Source organism: Polychytrium aggregatum (genome assembly GCF_025602895.1).
Source record: "Polychytrium aggregatum strain JEL109 chromosome Unknown BJ171scaffold_14, whole genome shotgun sequence".
NCBI lineage: Eukaryota > Fungi > Chytridiomycota > Chytridiomycetes > Polychytriales > Polychytrium > Polychytrium aggregatum.
Genome location: NW_026516216.1, coordinates 651105 through 673231, shown reverse-complemented (window position 1 = coordinate 673231; position 22127 = coordinate 651105). Strand labels below are relative to the sequence as shown.

At 57.5% G+C, this 22127-nt stretch overlaps 7 protein-coding genes across 7 annotated transcripts; 4 read left to right on the top strand and 3 right to left on the bottom strand.

Moving 5' to 3' along the window:
* Positions 1-484: 484 nt before the first annotated feature.
* On the bottom strand, positions 485-2596 carry BJ171DRAFT_567387 (uncharacterized protein; the record flags this gene model as incomplete). The annotated part of the gene is made up of 1 exon (XM_053113466.1): positions 485-2596. One exon carries the CDS (start codon positions 2594-2596, stop codon positions 485-487), a length of 2112 nt encoding a protein of 703 aa, XP_052967720.1.
* Positions 2597-4218: 1622 nt separating this feature from the next.
* On the top strand, positions 4219-6625 carry BJ171DRAFT_501075 (Alpha/Beta hydrolase protein). Its single transcript, XM_053110634.1, has 8 exons — positions 4219-4383; positions 4602-4782; positions 4881-5042; positions 5201-5299; positions 5426-5512; positions 5661-5766; positions 5876-5958; positions 6157-6625. Exons 1-8 carry the CDS (start codon positions 4309-4311, stop codon positions 6228-6230), a joined length of 867 nt encoding a protein of 288 aa, XP_052967719.1. The 5' UTR covers positions 4219-4308; the 3' UTR covers positions 6231-6625.
* Positions 6626-7996, bottom strand: BJ171DRAFT_501074 (uncharacterized protein). Its single transcript, XM_053110633.1, has 3 exons — positions 7554-7996; positions 7355-7450; positions 6626-7109 (listed from the first exon to the last, which is right to left on the bottom strand). Exons 1-3 carry the CDS (start codon positions 7659-7661, stop codon positions 6822-6824), a joined length of 492 nt encoding a protein of 163 aa, XP_052967718.1. The 5' UTR covers positions 7662-7996; the 3' UTR covers positions 6626-6821.
* A 205-nt stretch (positions 7997-8201) lies between these two features.
* On the top strand, positions 8202-13519 carry BJ171DRAFT_501072 (uncharacterized protein). The gene is made up of 10 exons (XM_053110632.1): positions 8202-8295; positions 8511-8567; positions 8820-8909; positions 9109-9238; positions 9387-9594; positions 9850-9939; positions 10060-10495; positions 10658-11693; positions 11819-12690; positions 12835-13519. Exons 2-10 carry the CDS (start codon positions 8527-8529, stop codon positions 13124-13126), a joined length of 3195 nt encoding a protein of 1064 aa, XP_052967717.1. The 5' UTR covers positions 8202-8295; positions 8511-8526; the 3' UTR covers positions 13127-13519.
* A 4366-nt stretch (positions 13520-17885) lies between these two features.
* BJ171DRAFT_422936 (uncharacterized protein) lies at positions 17886-18641 on the top strand (the record flags this gene model as incomplete). Its single annotated transcript, XM_053107571.1, has 1 exon — positions 17886-18641. The coding sequence occupies one exon, from the start codon at positions 17886-17888 to the stop codon at positions 18639-18641; it is 756 nt and encodes a 251-aa protein (XP_052967716.1).
* Positions 18642-19464: 823 nt separating this feature from the next.
* On the top strand, positions 19465-20045 carry BJ171DRAFT_580809 (uncharacterized protein; the record flags this gene model as incomplete). Its single annotated transcript, XM_053114061.1, has 2 exons — positions 19465-19704; positions 19866-20045. The coding sequence occupies 2 exons, from the start codon at positions 19465-19467 to the stop codon at positions 20043-20045; spliced, it is 420 nt and encodes a 139-aa protein (XP_052967715.1).
* Positions 19941-21050, bottom strand: BJ171DRAFT_501024 (uncharacterized protein). Its single transcript, XM_053110631.1, has 4 exons — positions 20853-21050; positions 20610-20728; positions 20424-20498; positions 19941-20316 (listed from the first exon to the last, which is right to left on the bottom strand). Exons 1-4 carry the CDS (start codon positions 20965-20967, stop codon positions 20227-20229), a joined length of 399 nt encoding a protein of 132 aa, XP_052967714.1. The 5' UTR covers positions 20968-21050; the 3' UTR covers positions 19941-20226.
* Between the last annotated feature and the right edge of the window lie 1077 nt (positions 21051-22127).

The window sequence follows — 22127 nt, the reverse complement described above, 5'->3', positions numbered from 1 at the left end:
CAGACACAAAGGTGGTAACAACATATCGTCGTATGTTCGGAACGAAGAGTACATGGAATTATTTGCAAATACCAACATCAACAACACCAACGCGGCTGCGACAAGCACAACGAGCACAGAGATCAACGAATTCGTTGAGTGGGAGAGGGGCATCGAAAGAAACGAAGCACGGGAGTGAGGATAGGGATGGCTGAAATGGGATGGAAGTGAGGGATCGGGTGGTCTAAGAAAACGGAGAGGATGTATCGAGTGGGGCAAGTTCAATATCCCGCAATAAATATGCATATAATGGAGAAATAAAAGGTTGGAGGAAAAAAAGGGGGCGCGAGAGGAGAGGAGAGCAAAGGGCGCAAAGTAATGCGGGTGCTGCAAGAGAGGCAGCGAGTGCAGAGTAGTAATAGAGAAATGAATTGGCTGTGGAACCAACTGAAGCCCGTGGCAAAAGAACCTTGCCTTGAGGAAGGGGAAAGAGAAAGGTGATTATTTACAGATGGCCGAGGATACACGCGCCTCCTCCTTCGCACCAGACGCACCAGGCGGCATCCAGCGACATTTCCGTATCGACCGGGTCGTATCCGCCAAGTACCGGCGCTGCGGGTTCGTGTGCGTGATGCGACTCTGGGCCGCCCTGGGTCGGTTGCATGAGAGTTGTTTGACGTGCGCTGGGATAGAGGAGCCCCTTGGTGGGCATGTGGCCGTGCGGCCAAGATGTGCGTGCCTCGCGAGAAGACGTAGCCGGTGGAGAGTGCATACAGTGAGGGCTAGCATCGTTCTTGTCGTGCTTGGTGTCGTCGTCGGACAAAAGTTCGTCCATACGAATGACGGACGTCATGAAGTTTTCGTCCTGGTCGTGGAGATCCGAGTGGAACAGCGACATGCTGCTACCGGAAACGTGCGGGTCGGAGGGAACGTCCCATGCCGTGGGTGGCACATCGACGTCCTCCGATACAAACAAGTCCGGCACCTTGGAGGAGGTTGCATCGTAGGTGCCACAGATGGAGATTTCCGGTGAAATAGTGACCTTGAGCTGTGGAAGATCGTTGGACGCTCGGACGCGATGCCCATCGTAGGCCAGGTCGTGGTTGCTGAACAGGTAGTCCATGTCGTCGTCCGAGCTCTCCAGATGGTGCTCTGCATCGTCATAGATGGCCTGGATGTTGTTGAAAATGTCGGTGGAGCCCAACATTCGAGGTTTGGACGCAGATGTGCGCCCGAGGATGCGATGGTAGTCGCTCAAGGACTTGGGCTCGATGTCGTGGGCCTTCTTGGGAGGCAGGGACAGAGCCTTTGGACCGTCTGATTTGCAAGGGCGGCCGCGGGATAGAGGCGCAGGCTGGGGCTTGATGTTGGATTTTGCCTCGCGGCGAGCAGCAGCGGGGGTCGGGGTGGCTGGGGGCGCCAAAGTCGCTGTCGTCTTGGACTCCTGGGCCAAGTTGGGATCGGTCGGGAATTGGATGCGACCGCGCTTCCACTTGACACCACAGCCGTTGCACAGGGGCGAGAAGCCCGGTGGGCCGCTTCGCCACATCGGGGTAGTCGTGGTGAAGCAGTGGCTGCACGATCGGCTCTTCTTAAGAGGAACAGGTGTCTTGGCGGGAGACGGCAACACCGAAGTCGCAGCGGCAGGTGGGGCGGCCATACTTGATGCAGGATCCGGCACCTTGGGAGCAGCAGCCGGGGATGCGTGAGCGAGGGCATCGACGAGACACGCGACCGCAGATGTAGGTACAGCTGCAGATACAGATGCAGACGCAGACGTCGATGTCGATGTCGATGTGGTTTCCGGTGCTGCCACCGACGTTTGTGCAGCTCCGAGGGTAAAGCACAGGTCTCCGGGCGCTATGTCTCGGCTGACGAGAGGACTCGTTGGAGGTGAAGGCGGAGGCGACTTGAGCGGCGAGTGGACCAGGAGACTGGACGGCGCCTTCTCGTGCTTCGGAGATAAGCAGTTAAGATCAGTGGGCTGCAGCGTTTTGAAAATCTTGGGCGAGTCCGTTGTCGTGAGCTTGGCTTCCTCTGGAGCCGGGACACGAAGCGGAGCCTTCAAGGGGTCGTTCTCACCGGCACCGAGAGATGATGCGCGATCCTTTTGAGCTTTGCCACCACGTCGTCTGGGCTTTGAGAGCGATGGCGAAAGTGGTTCAGGCTCGTCGTCGACACGAAGCGGGGATCGCTTCGGGGTGGTGGGATAGACCAGCTCAGACGGGTCCAGGGGCCGTTTTGGCGGCTGAGGGGAGGCCAAAGGGAGCATCTTCGAGAGATGTGAGTCGAAGAACAGCTCGAGGTTCTTGCTCATCTGGAGCAAGCGGGGGTGCGGCTCGCACAGGCGCTGGGCATTACGCAAAGCGAGGCGGATGTCGTCCACAAACTCCAGCAGCGAGGCGTAAGCATGCGAGGCCAGACGCCGCTCAATGGTGTCGAGGTCGAACACACAGGCGGGGTCAGGGGAAAGGTCAGGAAGATTCCAGTCCTTTGGGTCGAGCGGGAAGAGGAAGGGACCAGCATCAGCGTGACGTTGAAGATGGTGAAGGATCAACAGACCCAGCTGATGCTGGTCGGGAGAGAGAGTATGTGGAGACGGATCGCTGGGAGTCATCATCGGAGCGGAGGGTGTCCGGATCCCACCTGCAACGGGAGAAGTCGCCCCGGGCTCGAGCACGCTCGAACGAAGGTCGGGGTCGATATCGGCGAGTCCCGTCATAGAGTGAGTCGGAGACGAGGACGGGGAGGAGGGGTACAGCGGAGATCGCTTTGGGCGGGCATAGGGCGAGAAGGAGGGGGTAGGGGTGACAGAGAGGGTGGAAAGATGACTCGAGGATGACCTATTGCGAACCGCAACCATCTGGAAGAGAAGCAGAGTGGATGTTGAGAAACACAGGAAACAGTGAGCCACCGAGGCTGGCCTGGAGTTGTGAGGAAGGGGAAGCAGAGAGGAAGCCAGGCTTTTGTTCACCCGAGATAGAGTGAAAGGCGAGCGAAGCGCAAGTCTCCCACAGGCGAGCAAGTAAATAGGGACAGGCGAGGCAGGAAGCGGCGGGTGCAGAGAGCGCACACGAGACGGCAAGCGGGGCCAACCGAGAAATCAGAGCAAGAGGAGCAGCAGGAGGCGCAGACAAAGGATGTGCGGGCCAGGAACCCCAACGAACAGCCAGCGACTGGGGGAGGGGAACGGAAGACCGAGGGACCGGGAGGAGCAGCAAGTCGAGCGACACAGAAAGCTCTTGGCGATACGAAAGAATATGTCTCGCAGCGAGCCGATTGCCAATGCAGAAAAAAAAACAGTGCAGGGGTCGAAGACGCAAGCAAGAAACAGGGTCGCGACAGATGGAAAATGACGACCAAAGGACTCGCGAGGCAGGGAGGAGGATATGCGACAAGAAACAGGGGCAAGACCGTTTCGGCCTATCGAGCAGCCGGTGGGTGGAGACGAAGAAGAAAAAGGAGACGGACAGACACCCTCACGAAGGCGGGTGGGAAGAATAGGACGAGACGAAAGTCGATGCTCACACTCAGTTATATGCCCTTGAGGTCGAATGGCGAACAAGTTGGGAAGGACCCGCTGATGCAAGTGGACAGACGAGTACAACTTCACTCTCGCTCTGGTTGAGCAGCTGTCGGCTGAGACGAAGGAAGGGCAGGAGGAGGTCTTGTCCTTCAAGGCGTCCGAACAACAGCAACAGGGGCGGAAGGCTTGACGGGAGGAGGGCTGTCGAGGGACGGTCGGGACCATTGGACTGTTGAAATCGCGAGGCGCCTGAAGAAAAAAAATGTGAGCGGGCGAGGCGTCGGAGCGAGGCGGCGGAAGACGAGAGAAGACCGGCGAAGGCGAGAGGGGCGGAGCGAGGCGCGGCGAGGGCACGGGCGAGGGCACGGGCGAGGACGCGTGGGTGCGGGGCAAGGGCCAGCGAGAGAGCCATGAGCGAGAGCCGCGAGCGGACAAGCGAGGCCGCGGCGAGAGCGGCGGACCCCGGCGCCGTGCCGCTGCGGCGGACTGCACCAGAATGAAATTCATTTCGGCGGATACAGCCGCGCGGTGACACAGCGGCCGCACACACACACACACATGTGCTGGACAGCCGCCCGGACACGGCGCGCCAAACTGGTTTCGCCTGTGCTTCCAGCCCGCGTGCCGCGCCACACCCGCGCCACACGCTGTCCGAGCCCTGGTCAGCCGGGCACCTGACCCGGTCCTGGCTTGCTGCTCCCCGTCCGGCTTCTCGTCCAACTTCTGGTCCAGCTTCCGGTCCAGCCTCCCCGCCCCGCGTCCTGCTCCATCGGTCTCGCCTTGTCCTGCTTCGCACCGCATCCATGGACCTCCCCGTCGAACGAACCGAGCGTTGGATTTCCATCGGCTCCGCCGAGATCTACAGCTTGGAGTGGAAGGTATATCGACCCCGGCTGGTGGCGACAGCCAGCGTGGTCGGCCGAGTCGCTGCCGTGGTCTCACCCACTCGCGATGCCGTGCTTGCTCTCAGCGCCGAGTCGAATGCTCAGACGAGGAGGCAGGCGTGCCCGACATATGCCCGTCATCTACCCGTCATCTACCCGTCATCTGCCCGATATTCACGCCCACTTGATATCCCCCTCCGCCGACGCGATAGCCCAAAGAGACTCCCGTCGTCGCAGCCATCCACTTTATCCACGGGCATGGTGACCACATGTCTCGATACGACGCCGTCCTGGGCCCAATTGCTGCCCAGAACGGCTTCTATATCCGCGGCATCGACCAGAGGGGCTTTGGCGAAACAGGGACAAGATCCAAGTCCATGGGCAACTGCCAAGGTTGGCTTGTCTCTGTCGTCTTTCCTGGCCGCACGGACTGTTTAGCCGTTTGCCGCGAGGATCGTATCGTTCGGGACCTGACCTTCCTGCTTCGATAGGAATGGATGTGTCGCTGGGCGACATCGCCCACATTAGCGCGTTGATTCGCAACGACTATCCAAGTGTCCCGCTCTTTCTCATGGGATACTCACGAGGAGGGGCTCTTGCTCTGCTCCACGCCTGGAAGCAGCCAGATATCGTCCGGGGAGTCATTGCATTGTGTAGGTTTTGCGAGAGCTTGGGGCCAGCCCAACTCCGGACAACGTCCTATGATCCATCTGGTCGCCTGTCTGGCTGAGCACATTCGAGTCAGAACATATCCTTTGGACGTTGGCAGAGTCACTCACATCCATTTTTTGCATAACCGGGATGTGCGAAGCTCCTCCTCTGGCCGGGCCAAACCCTGGCTTTGTCGCCAAAACAGCACTGTTCCTGCTCGGGTCGCTGGTGCCAGGCTTCGTCATGGATACGGGCAAAGGTTGTTTTGGCGAGGACGCTCGCTCCTCCTGCATCCCATCTATGCATCGGCCCGTGTATGCCAACCACAGGCTTGGTCCGCGGTTCTGCTCGCTGACCGCTCATCTCTCGTTACCCTCGTTTCAAGATGCCACCCCGGTCACACGAAACTCGGATCTGTACGAGTGGCTCCTGAACGATCCTCTCAACACATCAAAGATTTCAATCGCTACAGGTTAGCGACCTTGTGCCTCCATTCCTGTCTCATAATGCGACCAAATGCATTCGCCACTGTATCGATCGGCTGATACAACTCATTTTGACCACCTCCACTCGGTGGCTCCACGCTCTTTGGATGTCACGTCTCCTCGCCGATCCTTCAGTGAGAGATATTCTCTGCACATTCCCTCCTCTGTTCGATAAGGACGTTCCCGAGGCATTGGAGTGCCCTTTGTTGGTCCTCTTTGGCGGCGACGACAAGATTGTGCCGTGAGTCTCGACTGCGCACTCCCTTACCGCGCTGTTTGCTCTTCAGTTATCGCTCATTCGTCGCTTAACATTCGTACCGGCGGTGGAAAATGCCTGCTGCACAATGCAGACCCGACTCGGGAAGGAAATTTGTTGAGAAAGCAAAGTCGACGGACAAGACCTTCAAGGAGTTTCCTGGGGCTCGCCATTCATGTAGGTTTCAAGCCGCGAGTCGAGGAGCTGTGCCGCGGCCTTGAGTGGCCATCTACTTCCGTCCTGGGTGCGACAGGCATCGACTCAATATTCGGGAGCGGACATGCAACGCAGTGTCGAGTCTGTGATGGCTCTCTCCGCACACTCGGCCGTAGCACTGTGATCTCTGAACACATCTCTTTCGGGTGGCAAACGCAGTGCTCTTTGAGCTTGAGGAGACCAAACTCGCTGCTATCGACACCCTGTCTGGCTGGATCAAAGAAAGGATTTAACGGTAAAGCACTTCAATGGACGGCGCGTCCATTCGAAACCTGTGCTTGGCAACCAGCTCAGTGATGGCAATTGGAGAGACAACGTCGCTGACACAGCATGCCCACGGGCGCCAATATGACTCGGATCGATATTGAATTGAGCCTCTATCCAAGGGTAGCTCTAGATCGTTGGCTAGACGCGGGGCTGCACGGCTCTCCGTGAGTAGTTGCGTCGTGGCCGTATGATTGCATCGATCGAATACATCATCAGCCTCATCAAGAGCAATGGCATGGTGGCTCTTTGGCGCTTGGTAATGATCGGGTTACTTTCACCCGAGGCGACGATGGCTGCACGGAGTGGCCGGCCACCTGTTGCCACAAACTATCAGGGCTTCGGACACATTGTTTCTGTAAGGCGGGGCCTGTACTCCTCTGTTTTGTATTATGGGTGCTGGCACCCTGCACTGTGCATCGAATGACTGTCTGCCTCTGCTCAAGTCTCGAATGTCAAGGTGGATGTACCGTTTACCAAATTGCTGAATGGGAGCTCGAACGGATTGATCCACCAGCTACACACATTATAATTGTCTCGGGAAGGCTCACGGATGGCACTCAGCTTGTCTCGTTGGGGCTAGCAAGCTTGACAAACACATCTGCAGTTGAGACCCAAGTTCCGCTCAGAGGTCCCTCAGTGATGTTTCCTGTGGCAATGAAGCTGCTGCCGCAATCCATCATCAAAGCACTTGTGAGTCCAGCCACGGCGCCGCTGATTCGAGGATCCGTGCTGTTCTGCACATCCTGAACAAACAGGCGGATGCACTCCGTGCACGCTGCCTTGGATTTTGCGACGATTCCCACGGGTGGATGACTCAGCTGACTGGCGATATCGTCCCAGCAGAACTGCGATAGCGGCGAGATCCACGCGATGAAAGTAGAGGGCAGTCGATGCACGCGTGAGACCGGCGACAATGGGACCTCAGGCGTTCGCAACCAATGAGTATCAATCGCAACCACACTCGGTCTCGACTCTCACGATCCCTGCATCGTCCCTTTGGGCCTTGGTATCACATGAATCCAGGTCACAAACGCATGGTGCACGGAATGGCCTCCATGATCGTGAGGGTCGATGATCTGTTGATACATACGTGGCTGGTCGCGACACTTGCATAGCAGAATCCAGTTGTCTTGCACAGTTGCAGGCCGCTGACGGGACCGGGCAGTGTCTGTTCCGCTCGGCGATCCTGTTGGACATCAAAAAGATGAGTGATGCGAATGATACGACTGAACACCTTGAAGTACTGGCTGGAGCGCTCAAAGGCCTCAAGGCCGACATCTCTCGCCGACCTTTGCCCAAGCGAGTCCGAGGTGGCTGAATGATCCCAGTGGAGCAGAGGAGCCAAGCTGAGCCAGCGAGCAAAGGAACGCGGCCAGTCCCCAGAGTGCGGTTTTCATGCTGCCAGGTGATGGTTTGAAATCAGAGCTTGCCCACCAAAAGGCTCCGGGTATTGCTTCGGTTGTATTGACGATCAAGGTCAAAGCCGATCCAGCGAGCGACGGACATGCAGCAGGTGTGCCTTATCCGCAAACGAACACCATGCACCAGACGGCCGCTCAACACTTCGGGATGGCGCCGGCGCCAACTCTTGGCGGGTCTGGTGCCGGGACATTGACGCTGTACTGCTCGAGACAGGCGGCCGATGGCGGCATCCGATGGTCCAATCCAAGGTGCCAGGACCAGAGCCAACCAAGCAGAAAGCAGATGGCCTGGGCTGGCAGATGGCCTGGGCTGGCAGACGACCGACCTCGGTGATGTTGTCTGATGGATGTCTGCTGAATCGGCGCCAGACACGTGCCGGCCCAGGAGCTGGGTCACGGGGCAGCTGCTGCCTCTTTCGGCCTGTCTGTGGCACCCGAGGCCGAGGCCGTGCTGCCGCTCTCTCGCCATACTCTCGCCATGCTCTCGCCGGGCTCTCGCTGCATCTCACCGCGCGAGGCCGCATGCCTTTCCTCCCACGATTCTTTTGCGCGGCCCGCTGGGAGCCTTCCTTGCTCCTCCTGCTTGGCCCGAGCTGCCCAGCTCCTCCTGGTATGCTGCTGCATCGTCTGGAGCTCGCCCTGCTCTACCAACGCCCTGCGTGGCACCTGCTGTCGGCGCTAACCCTCGAAAGGATATCGCCCGGCTCTGGCCGGCTTGCCGCCACCACTGCCCGTGCCGCCTCTGCGTCCCTCCGACAATTCCATCCGGCTGCTGTCTCTGATCCGTTTGTCCATCCCGCTTGCTCCTCCTCATCGTCCACAAAGATCTCCGGGAGACCCCATGGCTCCGGCTCCACCTCCGGTGCCCCGGACATCCCTGTCGTACGTAGCCATGCTGATCGCAGCGTGAATTGTGGCTCGGTTTCGGTTCATGAGAATATCCTCGTGTGGGCTGGTTCGGCTCAGTCGATCGGTTACTCGGCGGAAGGCTTATCCTTCTGTATCCCTCTGTATCCCATCGGACGGTGCCGAAATTGTTCCTGCGTCTCGGTCAACTCTTTTGTCTCGGCCATCGACATCGACCGTGGAAACGGTGCAAATACGGCTGGCAACGACGAATCCGTCACCCCACAGCATCATAGCTGCACAGGAGCGGGAACTGAGGTCCATGATAAAGGATGACATCTCGATATTCGACAAGGCCATCAACCAGCTTCGACTCGAGTACGTGGTGCGAGCGGTCCGATGGTCCAGTATCGCATCATTGTGACCAGATGCCCGTTGCCGAGGCTGGCAGGCGAATATCCTGCGCCGCCGCCTCAACCGAGTCTGGTCGCTCATGGGGGATGAAGAGCAAGCTTGCGGACAGAGCGTCACGCTGAATCCTCTTCCTCCCAACTCTGTTTCGGACATATCCGGCCAGGCTTCGGGGAAACATCGAGTCGTTGATACTTCGTGAGTTCGAGCTAGCGCTCTCCAAGGACCTGGAGGCCACACTGTGGAAAGTCATCCACTACAGGGTTATCGATGAGTTTCGGAAAAAGCATCGGCATGTAAGTCTAGTGAGCTGTTTCCAATCAGTAACCTGCCTCCACCGAATTCCTGCCGAGGGGACCGTTGCTTTCGCCCCAGCACCTCCTCCTCCCGAACATCATTCTCATGTACACCGTACCTCTGTATGCTACGATGGTGTGGTCCCAGCTTTCGAGCCAGAAGAAACCGTCGGCCTCAGCTGCACGGGACGGCCGAGAGCTGCGCCAGCTCACGGCTCAGTTCCGAAGTTTTCTGACCGAGTCCGAGGGCTTCTATCTGGACTTGATCGTCAAACTCGCCGCTCGCTTCCGACTGCAGCCTGTCACCGATAAAGTCATTGTGCCCTTCCGAATGGACTTTGAGCGCCTTGACCAAGGTTATACCATGCTCTGCCCGCTGCTCTGTTCAACGCTTCTGCTACGGCCGACGCTTGGTGTAGCCGAGTGGGCCCAAATGCGGCCTCCGATCCACGATACTGCCTCTGTGTGCATCGGCACAGTGTCGGCACAGTGTCGGCACTGAGTCGCTGTTGGAGGTGCTCAGGCGATCATCGTTGGCGAGGTGGTCATCGTTTGTGAGGCGTCATTCACCTTGGGCTCATGTATCCGATCCATTGTCTTTGCCCGCTTAGATCCCTGTGCAGACGATGAGTTGACACCCGAGCTTCAGCACAAGGTTTTACTGGCCTGTCATCGATCTCTCATCTTTCTCGGTGATCTGGGTATGTGTCCGCTGCGAGCTGGCGGTAATCTATGCGAGTGAACAAATGAGGCTCGATGGTTTCACAGGGAAGAGAGCATCGGCGCTCACCTCTCTCGGACCAATATCCCCCCTGTTGTAGCGCGGTATCGAGAGATTCATGCCGAAAAGAAAAGGAAGAACTGGACGTCCGCTCGCAGATTCTATGCCATTGCACTGTCGCTCGCTCCTGGAAACGGAAATCCCTTCAATCAGCTCGCCGTCATCGATACCTATGACGGCAATGCCGTGAGCGCAGTCGAGTCTTATTTCCGGAGCCTTGCCATCGAGCTTCCGTTTCCTACTGCTCGGGGTAACTTGGCCCTCTTTTTTGAGAAAGAAAAGAAAAAGTGGGAAGTCGAGTTGGAGCACCTCAACGGCGAGAAGAAGACCAAGGTCCATGGCAGAAGCATCCTCAAGAGCCAGGTCGCCGAGCTCGTCAGCTCGTCAGATGTGCTGAAGAGCTCCTCCGGAGCGATCTTTTCATTTCTTGTTCAGTTTTTCAGCCTACACAGCAGTATCTTTGGGAACGACGAAAAGTAAGGCCCATCGTTCCCACGATTACGTGTCGTTTTCCGGTGCAGCCCGCTGTATCATAGCGTCTCCAGCCCGACTTGCAGCCAGCAGGATGCCCTTCCTCTCCCAGTCCACCATGCGTCTATCTGATCGACCGCTGACGCTACACCTTTGCCACAACACAGCCTCTCGCTGTTTTCGAGCACCATAATCCAGGTCGAAAATGGCTTTCCAGAATTCCTGAGGCTCATTCGCGCATCTCCTGCTCCCGGCGATCTGATCTTCAAGCTCTTTACGATCAATATGAGCTCGCTCTTCCTGCATCAGCAGAAGATCCATCAGTTGAGCGGACCAAAGGCAGGCAGCAGCAAGCTCTCGCTGAGCAATCGGCAGCCTCCCGCAGCAGGTGAAAGCTCGTTTGTTGCCACCAAGAACTTTTCCAAGGGCAAGCACATGGCAATCGAGCAAAAGGTGGTTCAGTTGATCTACAAAATGCTTCAGTCAGTCATTGAATTCATCATGACAGATCCTGACGGCAGCGATGATGACATCGGCAGCCAGTGGAACGAATCTCGGTTCAAGATGGGCTATATGACTCTGTATCTTGGCCTGAAGTGGGTGTACGCGCGGCAGCAACAGCATTCCGTAGCCAACGACTCCAGTGGCTCGCAAGCCAACCTGGTCGCGAATCCGACGTCCCTTTCGCCGATCTGTGACTTCAAGAACACGTACGGATTGGCCACCGGCGCCTCGAGCCGGTCGGACTGGACAACAAACAACTTTTGGAATGCTCTCGAGCAGCTCTTTGGCCGTCTCCGGTCCGTGGCTCAAGAACGTGGCCGCGACTGCGGGTTTTCAGAGCGCTGTAGCGACAGCGATGCGAATGAGACGGCGCCTGTATCTTCGCGCGATGACTCAGGCCCGCAGGGCTCGTCTGCGTCAGTCTCATCCCAAGCCCCAGCAGTGAAGGCCGTGGGTCCGCCGCGGTCGCCAGAAGGTCTCGAAATCTCTGGATTTGCGCCCCTTATGCTTGTCACCCCCTTTGCCGGCACAGATGCCCAGCAGCACAAGACTGGAGGGAGCCATGTACCGACGGCGTTCTCACTCAGTGCTCTTGGAGCACCTGGCCGCGAGCGACACTATGATGTGTCCGTTTACGACGAGTTTGATATTCGCATCTTCTGGATGGTCGACGATATCGAGGCAGTGCTGCTTGCAAAGGTGAGGATCGCGCTGTGGATGCAAGTGTGCCAGCAAAAAAATAACCTGAGCCAGACTTCTGATGGATCTCTGTTTGCTCCAGCCGCAGGAATCGCTCGATCCGTCCCCGTCGACAACCGATACAGCCCAGAGTCGATTTCCTTTCTCGTAGTCATCACGATCCCATGGGCCTCGCCAGACCAGCCTACCAAGGTGCTCGATCTCCGACATTTGACGCACAGAACGAAGCCCACGGGACACACTCTTCTCAGGACAATCCGCCTCTGCGGATAGCAACATCCAGCAGGCCAAAGTCTGGCCTCAGTAGCCCCACTCCTGATGCGGGCAGCGTTCACCTCACCGATGACACCCTCGATCGGACGTTCAAGTCGAGACGGACATCCAACGGAAGTCCGCTGGCAAGCGTCGCCAAGGCAGGATTTGCCCGTGCACGGGCAACCTCTCCCATCATCCATCATCACCAGCAAAACATTTGGGGTGCACCGATCTCGACTGGATTTCCAAATGGGGAGCCCACCGACCTGCTCAAGTTTGATCACAAGCACATGAGGACCAAGAGCTCAATCTCGTCTCTCAAGACACTTGATCATCTGGCGGAGCCTGAGAATGCCTGCTCCTCGAGGCAGTCTCCACTGTCGCCAAATTCAATGCATTCTCTGCCACTGGAGTGCCCCAGCGACCTAACCAAGGCTGTCGACGTCGGCGGTGGCGAGTTTGACTTGAGCGCCGAGAAACTGGGCTCCTCGTTCGGAGCTGGCGCGGATGCGGTCGGCACGCTGTCGTTTCTGGGGCTGCTCAATGACATGGAAGCCCGTAATGCGATCAGGTATAGTTTACGATTTCTCCATATATCATACATAAGAATGTGTCCGCTGTGCGACATCAATTATCGGGATCTCATGCACACAACCGCGCGCTCACCATCTCGGCGTTTTCGTTCCTGGATCAGCAGCAAACCTCAGAACCTTGGAATACTCGCAGATCTTGCAATCGACTCGTCGCCAACACCTATTCAACGCCCAGTCCCTTCAGTTCATGTGGGACTACCCCATGAGCATGTCGCAACCATGGCGCCGACCGCGCACTTGGGACTCTCGACAGCCAGCCCCAGATCCACAGCTGCATCGCCAATGACATGGAGCGGAGAGTTTAATCGGCCGTTCCGGAATGCCTCCACCGGCTTTGGGGGAATGCTGATTCCGACGCAAGCCATCGTTACCAACACTGCGATCCTTTCGGGCGCCGCCCAGAGCCCATCTCCCTGGACCTATCCCTTCAGCTCTAACCCATCGGAGACGCCTTCGTCAGCGGATGTTTTTGGGACAAACAGCAACGCTTTTGACAAGATGTCTCCTCGCGGCATGCACTGGATGGATCTCTTGAGCCGCCCCGGCGAAGGCAGCCAGCTTTTCGGAGCGTCATCTCAGTCCTGAATGCCGCGGGATGAATTCTGATGCGGGAGATGGCTGCACATCCGAGCCGAGGATCGATGGAGCCCGCAGACTCGTCGAAAGCAAGTTCGCTCCGTATGGCACCAAGAACGTCGAGCCCACAGCGCCCCGCCAGTCGGCGCCAAGGAGTCAAGCGACATTGGACAACACAAGCGGTGCCAGACGAGCGCCACAAACAGAGGATCTTGATGTCCGCTGTGCCTCCTTCCCAGTCAGACGCCCGCATCGATACTCCTTCCGAGCTTCGGAGTGGTGCTCACTGACGGGAAAGAGCTCGTTGCTTTACTTTGGCTGCTCCCGCCGCCGCTGTCAGTTGCGGATGGCAAACACTTTTTGGACAACCTTGTCTCGAATACATGATATCGATTCTCACGAGCGGCGTTCGACTCTTGCTGCGACGTTTGACGCTTACTGCGACGATGGAGGCGGCCTCGAGCGAATAGAGGGCGCCCACACCAGCGCACAGCGGCAATGCCGGCCTCGGGCGTGTTGCGGAGGGCGGTGGATGCGCGCAACTGTGCTGTGCTGTTTCGTTTTGAGAACCGGGTGAAGCGACCCGCGGAGCCGATCACCCCAGAGAAGCGATTGTGTCACACTAACAGACTTTCTCTCCGTGGTATCACCGGAATCGGACGGTTCTACCCAATCCCGAGTTGCGTGCACGGCAGACGGATACCCACGCCATCGCAAGGTTCCCCATCGTCCTTCCAGAGTTTCCGCGCAGAGAGCTCGTGCACTCGGTGATCACCCCACTGCGCCTTCATAGAAGTGTTCGTTGCTTCTAATGATCACGGCGTGGCTGCACTGGGGATGACCTTACGGGCAATCCAATAAAAAACGGGACACCCGGGATTTTGACCATTCATCGAATATTTTGCTACCCAATGTTATCGCGCGCTGGCCATGACCATTCGCCACACATCCGACTTTCGCACCGCCGCATTGCGATGCTACGCCCTCATCCATAGCCTGCGTAAGGTCGCCTCCATATTCAGTGTGTCCAAGAGCACCATCCATCGATGGCACCGAGGATGCAAGCTGGATGACCCATCCCGGGTCCCAGCTCGCAGATCCACTTTCTTCGAGCAGGCATGTCCAGTCATTCGCACCCTGATTGAACAGGACCCGTTCCAGACTGGTCCTGTGTTGCGGTGCAAGCTCGAGTCCATCCTCCAGAGGAAAGTATCACTCTCACTCTGCCACACTGCCATCCACCGAGCAGGTCTCTCACACAAGAGGGCAACACACCTCTACAAGTCCAAGCGACTGGATGAGCGAGTGGCACAGTTCAGGGACCGGGTCCGCTCCATCGACCCGCGGCGATTCGTTTTTGTCGATGAGACAGGGATCAGGAGATCCATTTTCCCTCTCTACGGATACTCACCGAAGGGTGCTTCGCTTCGCTAGCGCAATCACATGAAGCACAAGTCTGTCTCGGCTGCATTTGCAATCAACCACTCTGGTGTGCTGCATCGCATGTACATCCCCACATCATTCAAGACACACTCGATGGTCGAGTTCTTTGAGCGAGCGAGCTTCCCAGACGACTCTGTGATTGTGATGGACAATGTCAGCATGCACAAGACAATGGCTGTCCTGGACTGCATCGATCGCCGAGGATGGTCAGTGATCTTCACCCCACCTGCTTCACCCGACTTCAATCCCATCGAGAACTTCTTTGGGATTGTGAAGCATCAGTACAGGAAGGCAGCAGCGCTGAATGCGTCCGAGGGGTTCAGAGTCGGAATGGTGACCCTGTTTGAGTCTGCCGTTCGGAGGGTGCTTCCAGATGTCTTCCCACGGCTGATTGAGCGAGCGATGCGCTTCTGGGGTTGAGTTCCCTCCAATCACGCCGCCATTTTCACGCTCAAATCCCTGGCTTGAACCTCTCGGCGATTTTTGAACAGGGTCACCCCCCCAACCAGCCCGCGCAGACGGGTTCCTGCTCTCGGGTATAAATGCCACACCTTCGTCCTGCTGCTTTCTTCCCTCATCTCGCCTTGATCTGATCATCGCGCCATTGTACGATAAAAAAAGTCTCTGCTCTGACCAGTACCACTGGCAGACATCCAGCATTCTCTGCCCCCATGCCTCCGAAGCGTAAGGGTGCCGGTGATGGCCAGCCTCGGCCACCCAGGCCCAAGAAAGCCAAGTCACAGTCGGAGCCTGTCTCTGGTTCGTATTCTGACCCCACGCATGCTTGGTCGTCTGTTGCTCCGTCGCTCACCACCACTGCTTCTGCAGATCCAATGGATGTCGATCCCACCGAGCCTGGTCCATCTACTTCCTCGAGTACCGGCAAGCGATGTCGCCAGTGCGATGGCACCGATCACGAACGCTGCAACACTAGCAAGTGTCCAAAATATCACCCCCTCAAGAGTTCTGTCGTCCCACTCGTGGATGGAAGGTCATCCGCCCCTCAGTTCAGCTGCTTCAAGCAGACGATGGATGGCTGTTGTCTCAATCCCGCTCTCCGCGACAAGATCCAGGCCACCGTCGAGGCCATGACCCAGATCCAGTTCGAGGCATCCAGGCTGCTCAACCTGCACATCCTGAGGTGCATCGAGCAGGATCTTCCCGTCCCCGTCATCTCCAAGTCCACCCCTGCATTCATCCGCCAATGCTTCACGATTGTCGAGGCCGATGCCCTCTCCCCGACCGGGGACAACGAGAAATACAACGAGCATCTGGTCGCTTCCTTTCGCGACTACCAGACCACTCGACATGCAGACCTGCCTCCGGCCCCTTGTCTGCCTGATGGTGCTCACAGTCAGCTTCTCACACTGGCTGTCAATGCCTATGCTACCAACTGCACCACCCACCTCGACCTGGCCTACTGGCGACTCCTTCGCCGCTTCTGCGCTGCCGTCTTCCCTGCCAACAAGCACAAGCACGAAGCCATCGAGGCCTGTCTCGAGCTCTTCGAGAAACCAGGGCAGACTCCACCCAAGGCCGATCTCGAGTTCCTCTACCCCGACTTTGGTCACATCCTGGACGAGTTTCGGTACAGCAACGACCAGGACCGCTTCCGGACCCTCTACCGCCTCTCACACCATGTGAGAATCCTCGCCCGAGACAAGATGGTCGACAATGTCCACAAGTGGATCGACTGTGACATGCCCGCCCTCCGAGTCACCGAGCTGCAGCGCCAGGTCAAGCTAGACGAGCTCACTACCCAAGGCATTCCCTCCGACGACAAGAGGTTCACCAAGGCCAAGTCTGAGCTCGGCACCACCAAGTCCAAGATCAACAAGCTGGCATCCAGGCTCAAGTGGGCACTCAAGCAGCTCGCTCTCGACACTCCTCCAGCCGTGTGCACGATGGTTCCTCTGTGCACCACCAAGGCCAAGTATGTCAAGATCGACACGGTCACTCTCTGGGAGCTCCTTGGTCCAAAGAAACGCCTTGGACTCACCAGGGACATGCTCAAGGAACAAGGTGATGACGGCATCAACAACCAGGATCGTCTCTGGCGCAGTTGCTTCAAGCTGCGTAGTTCCCTCTTCCAAGAGCGGGTCAGGGACAAGAAGCTGTTCAACTACGAGATCAGCACCGATGGCATTGGATGCACCATCGGTCTCGTCAAGTTTCTGCCTCGAACCGATCACACCGAGACCATCGAGCCTCCTCCGACTTCCGAGCAGCGCATCCAGGCCCACATCGGCGACCCAGACCCCAACCGCACCACTTGGATTGGCATCGATCCTGGAGTCGGCTCCATCTTCACGGCGGTCATCCAAGCACCGGGTCACCAAGACGAGGTGGTCTCATTCTCCAATGGTCACTACCAGCACATGTGTGGCCATACGTCCAACACCAAGTGGCACAATATCATGAAGTATCGACTCAGCATCGAGACCTGGATGTCGACCACCCCCTCGCCCAAGGTGTCGTCCTCGGAGGCTTTCAAGGTCCATCTCACCCATGTCCTGCGACCGGAGCTGCGAGTGCAGCTCGACTTCCACCTTGGCAAGAAGGCCCGTCACCATCGCTTCACAGGCCACAAGAGGCGCCAAGTGGCCGTCGACAGGATGTGCAAGGCCGTCCTGAAGCACGCCCCGATACGGACCGATGTGGTGATCGCCTTTGGCAATGCGTCATGGCGACAGGGCAAGGGCTATGCATCCAGCCCTCGGAGGCAGCGGTTCGCTCGGTACTTTGAGCAATTCGAGCACCACCGACGCCGTCCCAATCACCATCATGGAAGCGTCAAGGTGGCCTCGACGAACGAGTTCAACACCTCGCAAGTGTGCTCCAAGTGCCTGGAGCCAGTTCGGTTGGAAGGACTCGATGCGCCCAGTGTTGCGAATTCCCACTTTGTCAGGAGCTGCAAGAATCCCAGCTGCCGGACAGTGTGGAATCGCGACGTCAATGCGGCGCGCAACATGATCACAGTATGCAGGTCGATTGTGGAGATCGGAGAGCGACCGGTGGTCTTCACTCGGAGGCTGCCAAAGTGATCTGTTTTATTTCTTGTGGCTTTGCTTGACGCAAGCACAGCACATACTACATGTTCATGGAAACGGCTATATTGTCCCGTTTTTTTCTGAATAAAGTGTAAATAGCTCGAGCAGTCGAGTCGTCAAGTAGCCACCAGTGCTCAGATCGCCATCTCCCCTTCTGACTTTGCCCCTGATTCCCACGGGTTCCCGAGGACACACTTTTGCCTTCAACGTTTGGGTCTTGATTGCCGCAACAAACCAACACCTCTCTCCTAACCACTTTCTATCGCCACTACAAAATGAGAATCGCTGGAGCTGTCGCCGTTGTTCTTGGTACCTTGATCTCCGCTTCGACGGGCTCGAGCCTTGCCGCCCAATATGGCTGCAGCAACCCGAACACTTACCGCATCACCAAGTGCGGGACCGAGTCTGAGTGGAACCCCATCTTGACCTTGCAGATTGCGACTGACCTTGTCTCCGAGCCCCAGTTCAACTTCCCTCCTGCCACGGTCCAGCTCTGCTACAACCAAACCAATCTCAACATGAAATTTGTTGCGTCCGGCGAGCCGTCGTACTATGTGAACTCTACTCTGGGACACAACGACAACATTTGGGCGTACACCGTCATGGAGACGTTCCTTCAGACTGGCACCGACGACCCAAGCAACTACCTCGAGTTCGAAGTTGCACCCAACGGGGTCACGTACTCGTCCTTTGTGTATAATCCCTCTCTTGTCAGGGCCGCCGGTGCTCCCTTTGGTCATTTCTTCGTTCCCGTCTATGACAACGGAAACCAAGGTGCCTTCATCGGAATCAGTGCAAACACCAACACCAATCCCGCGGCAAAGACTTGGTCGTCTCAAGTGAGCTTTCCCCTCAGTCTCTTCAACGTCAACAGCCCCGAAGGCACCTTTTGGCGAATGAACTTTTTCCGAACCGTGATGGTTCAGGATAACACCCAGAACTGGGTTCAGCACTACGGCGCCTGGAATGCCCCCAACGTCGTAAGCTTCCACATTGTTCCGTGCTTTGGACGATTCTTGTTTGATTGGTGAATCGTGTGATTGGCGACACGCCATTCCGGCTACTGGCCTGACTGGTGACGGGGGAGGACCCTGCCGGCTCTCTCTCCCTCTCTGCGTGATTGTGGCTTCCTGTTTCATTTGTGGGTATGTTCTAGCTGTGACACTTTTGTAAAAGATCAAGCTCCGGCATGCTCCCGCAACAGCCAGTGTTTGCTGCTGTGCTGAAGATGTTGGACAACCTGGATGCAATGAATAAACTTGATTACTGAGCTCACTTTGAACGGCGCTGGCCTAGATTCGCTTTGGTCGGCTTGTGGGTCTTGCGAACAGCCATCTCTCGTCTCGGTGACTCTGACAGAGCCATCCATCGCGGACACTTCAGCAAATCTGCATTCAGCACAGCTCGAGTCAGCAATATGCTCCAATTCCCACATGCTGCTTACGATATAGCCTCGTGGGTTGTGGTGGTGTGCTCATCGATATCGCTAGGGTGCCACAGGATCATGCCCCGAGGGGGCCACGAATCGGAGTCTCAGGCCTTGCGAACGGCGGCTCCGAGAGCCAACGGCAATGTCCTCGGACTTGCATCAAAACCGCTCGCACCGACCCTGGGAACAAGCAAGTCGCACCAAAAGCCATGTCCAGCTTGCATCCGTCCGCCAGCAAGAGCCGACCTGTGAGCGCCCGTGCGGCCGACGGCCCACGACGAGAATCGATCGTTCGTCTTCCAGATATGCACAGAGGGGAATCGATTGCCCGCAACCCTGACACAGGCCGACGGGAGTCGATCGCCCGTACGCGCTCCATTGTCGACCGAGTACGAGGATCGGCCAAGGCGCAAGAGCAGCCCCCGATGCAGAAACGCGATATCGAGATGGCCTTCCAGATGCTTTCGGAGGACGGGAAAAAAATCACGGTCAAGAATATCCAGAACTTCTTCGACAAGTATTTTCCGCACTCGCTCCACCACAACTGCAACAAGAAAGTCCTCAAGCTCTTGGGAACAGGGAGGGAAGAGCTCACCAAGGAAGCTCTCACCAACATGCTGCTGCACAAACCCCTGGCTTGCGTGCCGTTTGAGGATACTTTCAAGGTACTTGCTGGCGACTGTCGCCGACTTTCTGCATGGCTTGCTCGCATTCGGGGTGCCGTTTCAACACTGGCTCGCTTGCTTCATTCACCAGCGTGTTTCCGATGCGGCTCCATGAAACCACACCGACCACCTTTCCATCTCTCCTTCCCACGGCAAACAAGATTATGGAGCCATCAGACACCCCTACGACCGTCTCCGACGAGACGCTGGTGCGGCTCATCAAGACCATGAACCCGTACGGCCTGCCCTACAAGGGCGACATCAAGTGTATTCTGGACAAGTTCGATGCAGACAAGGATGGCGCAATCAATCTCCGAGATTTTGAAAAAATGGACATGTAGCCCAACACAGTGTCGGCGGAACGGCCCGGTGTGGCGAAAACGACATGCCGTTGCGAATGCCGGGCCGGCGTGCCACAACGTCGCTCAGGGAGCACCTGTGACTTCATTCCCAGCTGAAATGCAACAGCAGTCTTGGCCGGTTTATCGCTACAGTCGCGGCTCAGACAGAGAGCGTCTGGAATCACGTCGACGACGATGGTGTTGATGATGTCGATGATGTCGATGATGTCGACGGGGCTGGAGGGAAGTTTTCCGGCGGGCTTGATCGCAGCTGCACGACACGCCCGAGTTTGGCCGAGAATGAGCAGCGACGACGGGCGAAGGAGAGCGGTCGATGACAGCATGCATCGGAGGATCACCATACGCTCCAAAACCCACCTCCCAGATATCCAGCGAGCTCCGCTCAGTGATCTTTTGCTGGTATTTGAGATCTCGCCGTTCCCGAATCAGTTTCTAGTGATCAGTACAAAATCGGTGAGTCGAGTGCGGTGACGCTCAAAGCAGACTTGTTCACCGTCCGCACAAGAGATATCCAGCGCCGCTGCTTGGCGCTGCTGTCCTTGCCTCTGCGACAGGCCGGCTCTTCATCTTCATCTTCAAGCAAAAGTTGAACTCTTCTCGATCGGCCGTGCAGTCACGAAAGTTGCCGTATCGATAGTAGTGCTTGACCTGAGGGATCAAGGCTGCAGTGACCAGGAGGCGCAACGGCAGAAGCATGGCAGAGCCTTTTCAGTCCAGAAGGCTCTCTGGATGCGCTGCAAGAGAAACGAAGCAGCAAGAGAAACGAAGCTGGATCCGCATGCCTACTGTAGCAGAGCTGCATCTTGTCAAAGGCATCCCAGACGCTGCATGCTGCGGGTGTGCTGTCGGCTGTGTCACCGCCATTGGTCTGGGCTTGCTCGGCTTTCGGGGGATCTTGCATATGGCCTTGGACTGCCGGTCTTGGGCTGCTGGCTGCTGGATGTTGGTCTTGGTTGCCGGCTGAGGGATGGACAACGTCGACTGCGGGCAGGCAGAACGGCCTGGATCGCATTTTGGCTTGCGTCGCGCAGCCGGATTCCGTGTCGCGGCTGCACGGAAAGCCAGCCAGACCGCGGCCAGCCACGCCCACGGGGACAAGCCAAACCGAGATCCCGCAGCCCAGCTTCGTCCGTTGCTTGTCCTGCTGGCTGCTTGGGCTCGATACCCATCAACAGACAGCACCCCCCCCCGGCAAACGCACCGCACACGAACACACAGCGATGGATTCGCGCAGGTACATGCGCTTGCAGTGCGACGCCGTGAGCCATTATTGCTCTGCCACACCCAGCATCTCACCCGCCGCTTCCCTCGGTCTTCCATGTGCTATTTTGCAGCGACTATCGAGACGGCCGCGACAGGGATCGTGAACGAGACCGGGATCGAGACCGCGACCGATACCGGAATAGAGACCGAGACCGGGATCGGGATAGAGACCGAGACCGAGACCGAGACCGCGACCGCGAGCGAGATAGAGATCGGGATAAGGATCGAGATCGAGATCGCCGCCGTGACTACGACGATGCTCGCTATGGGTCCCGAGACGACCGCCGTGGCCGCGATGAACCGCCAAGGAGAGAGTACGACCGCAGACGAGACGATGGCAGACGAGACGCCGATCGCTACGACGTAGACCGCAGCGTTCGGGGCAGCAGTGATGCTCGAGGCTCGGAGCACGATCCGTTCGCCAGGAGTCGGCCCTCCGAAGTGTCCCGGCCAGCCAACGATGATGTCGAGATGGAGGGCGCCGAAGACGAATCAAACAAGCCCGTCAAGAAAGCGCCGCTTTCTCTCGAGGAGCTGCTCAAGAAGAAGGCCGAAGAGAAGGCTGCAAGCGACAAGCCTGTGTTCCTTTCCAAGGAAGAGCGCGCTAAGCTTGCTCTTGAGAAGCGAGCCCAAGAGGTCGAGCAGCTTCGACAGCAGCAGGAGCAGGAGCGAAGATCCGTGCAAGACCACTTCTCTGCCGGCCGAAGAGACGAGCCCAGCGCCGCCGGGCCGAGAGACCCCCGCGGCCCACGGGACGAGCCAAGCCGAGGCTCCTCCGGTCGATATGTCGACGAGCGC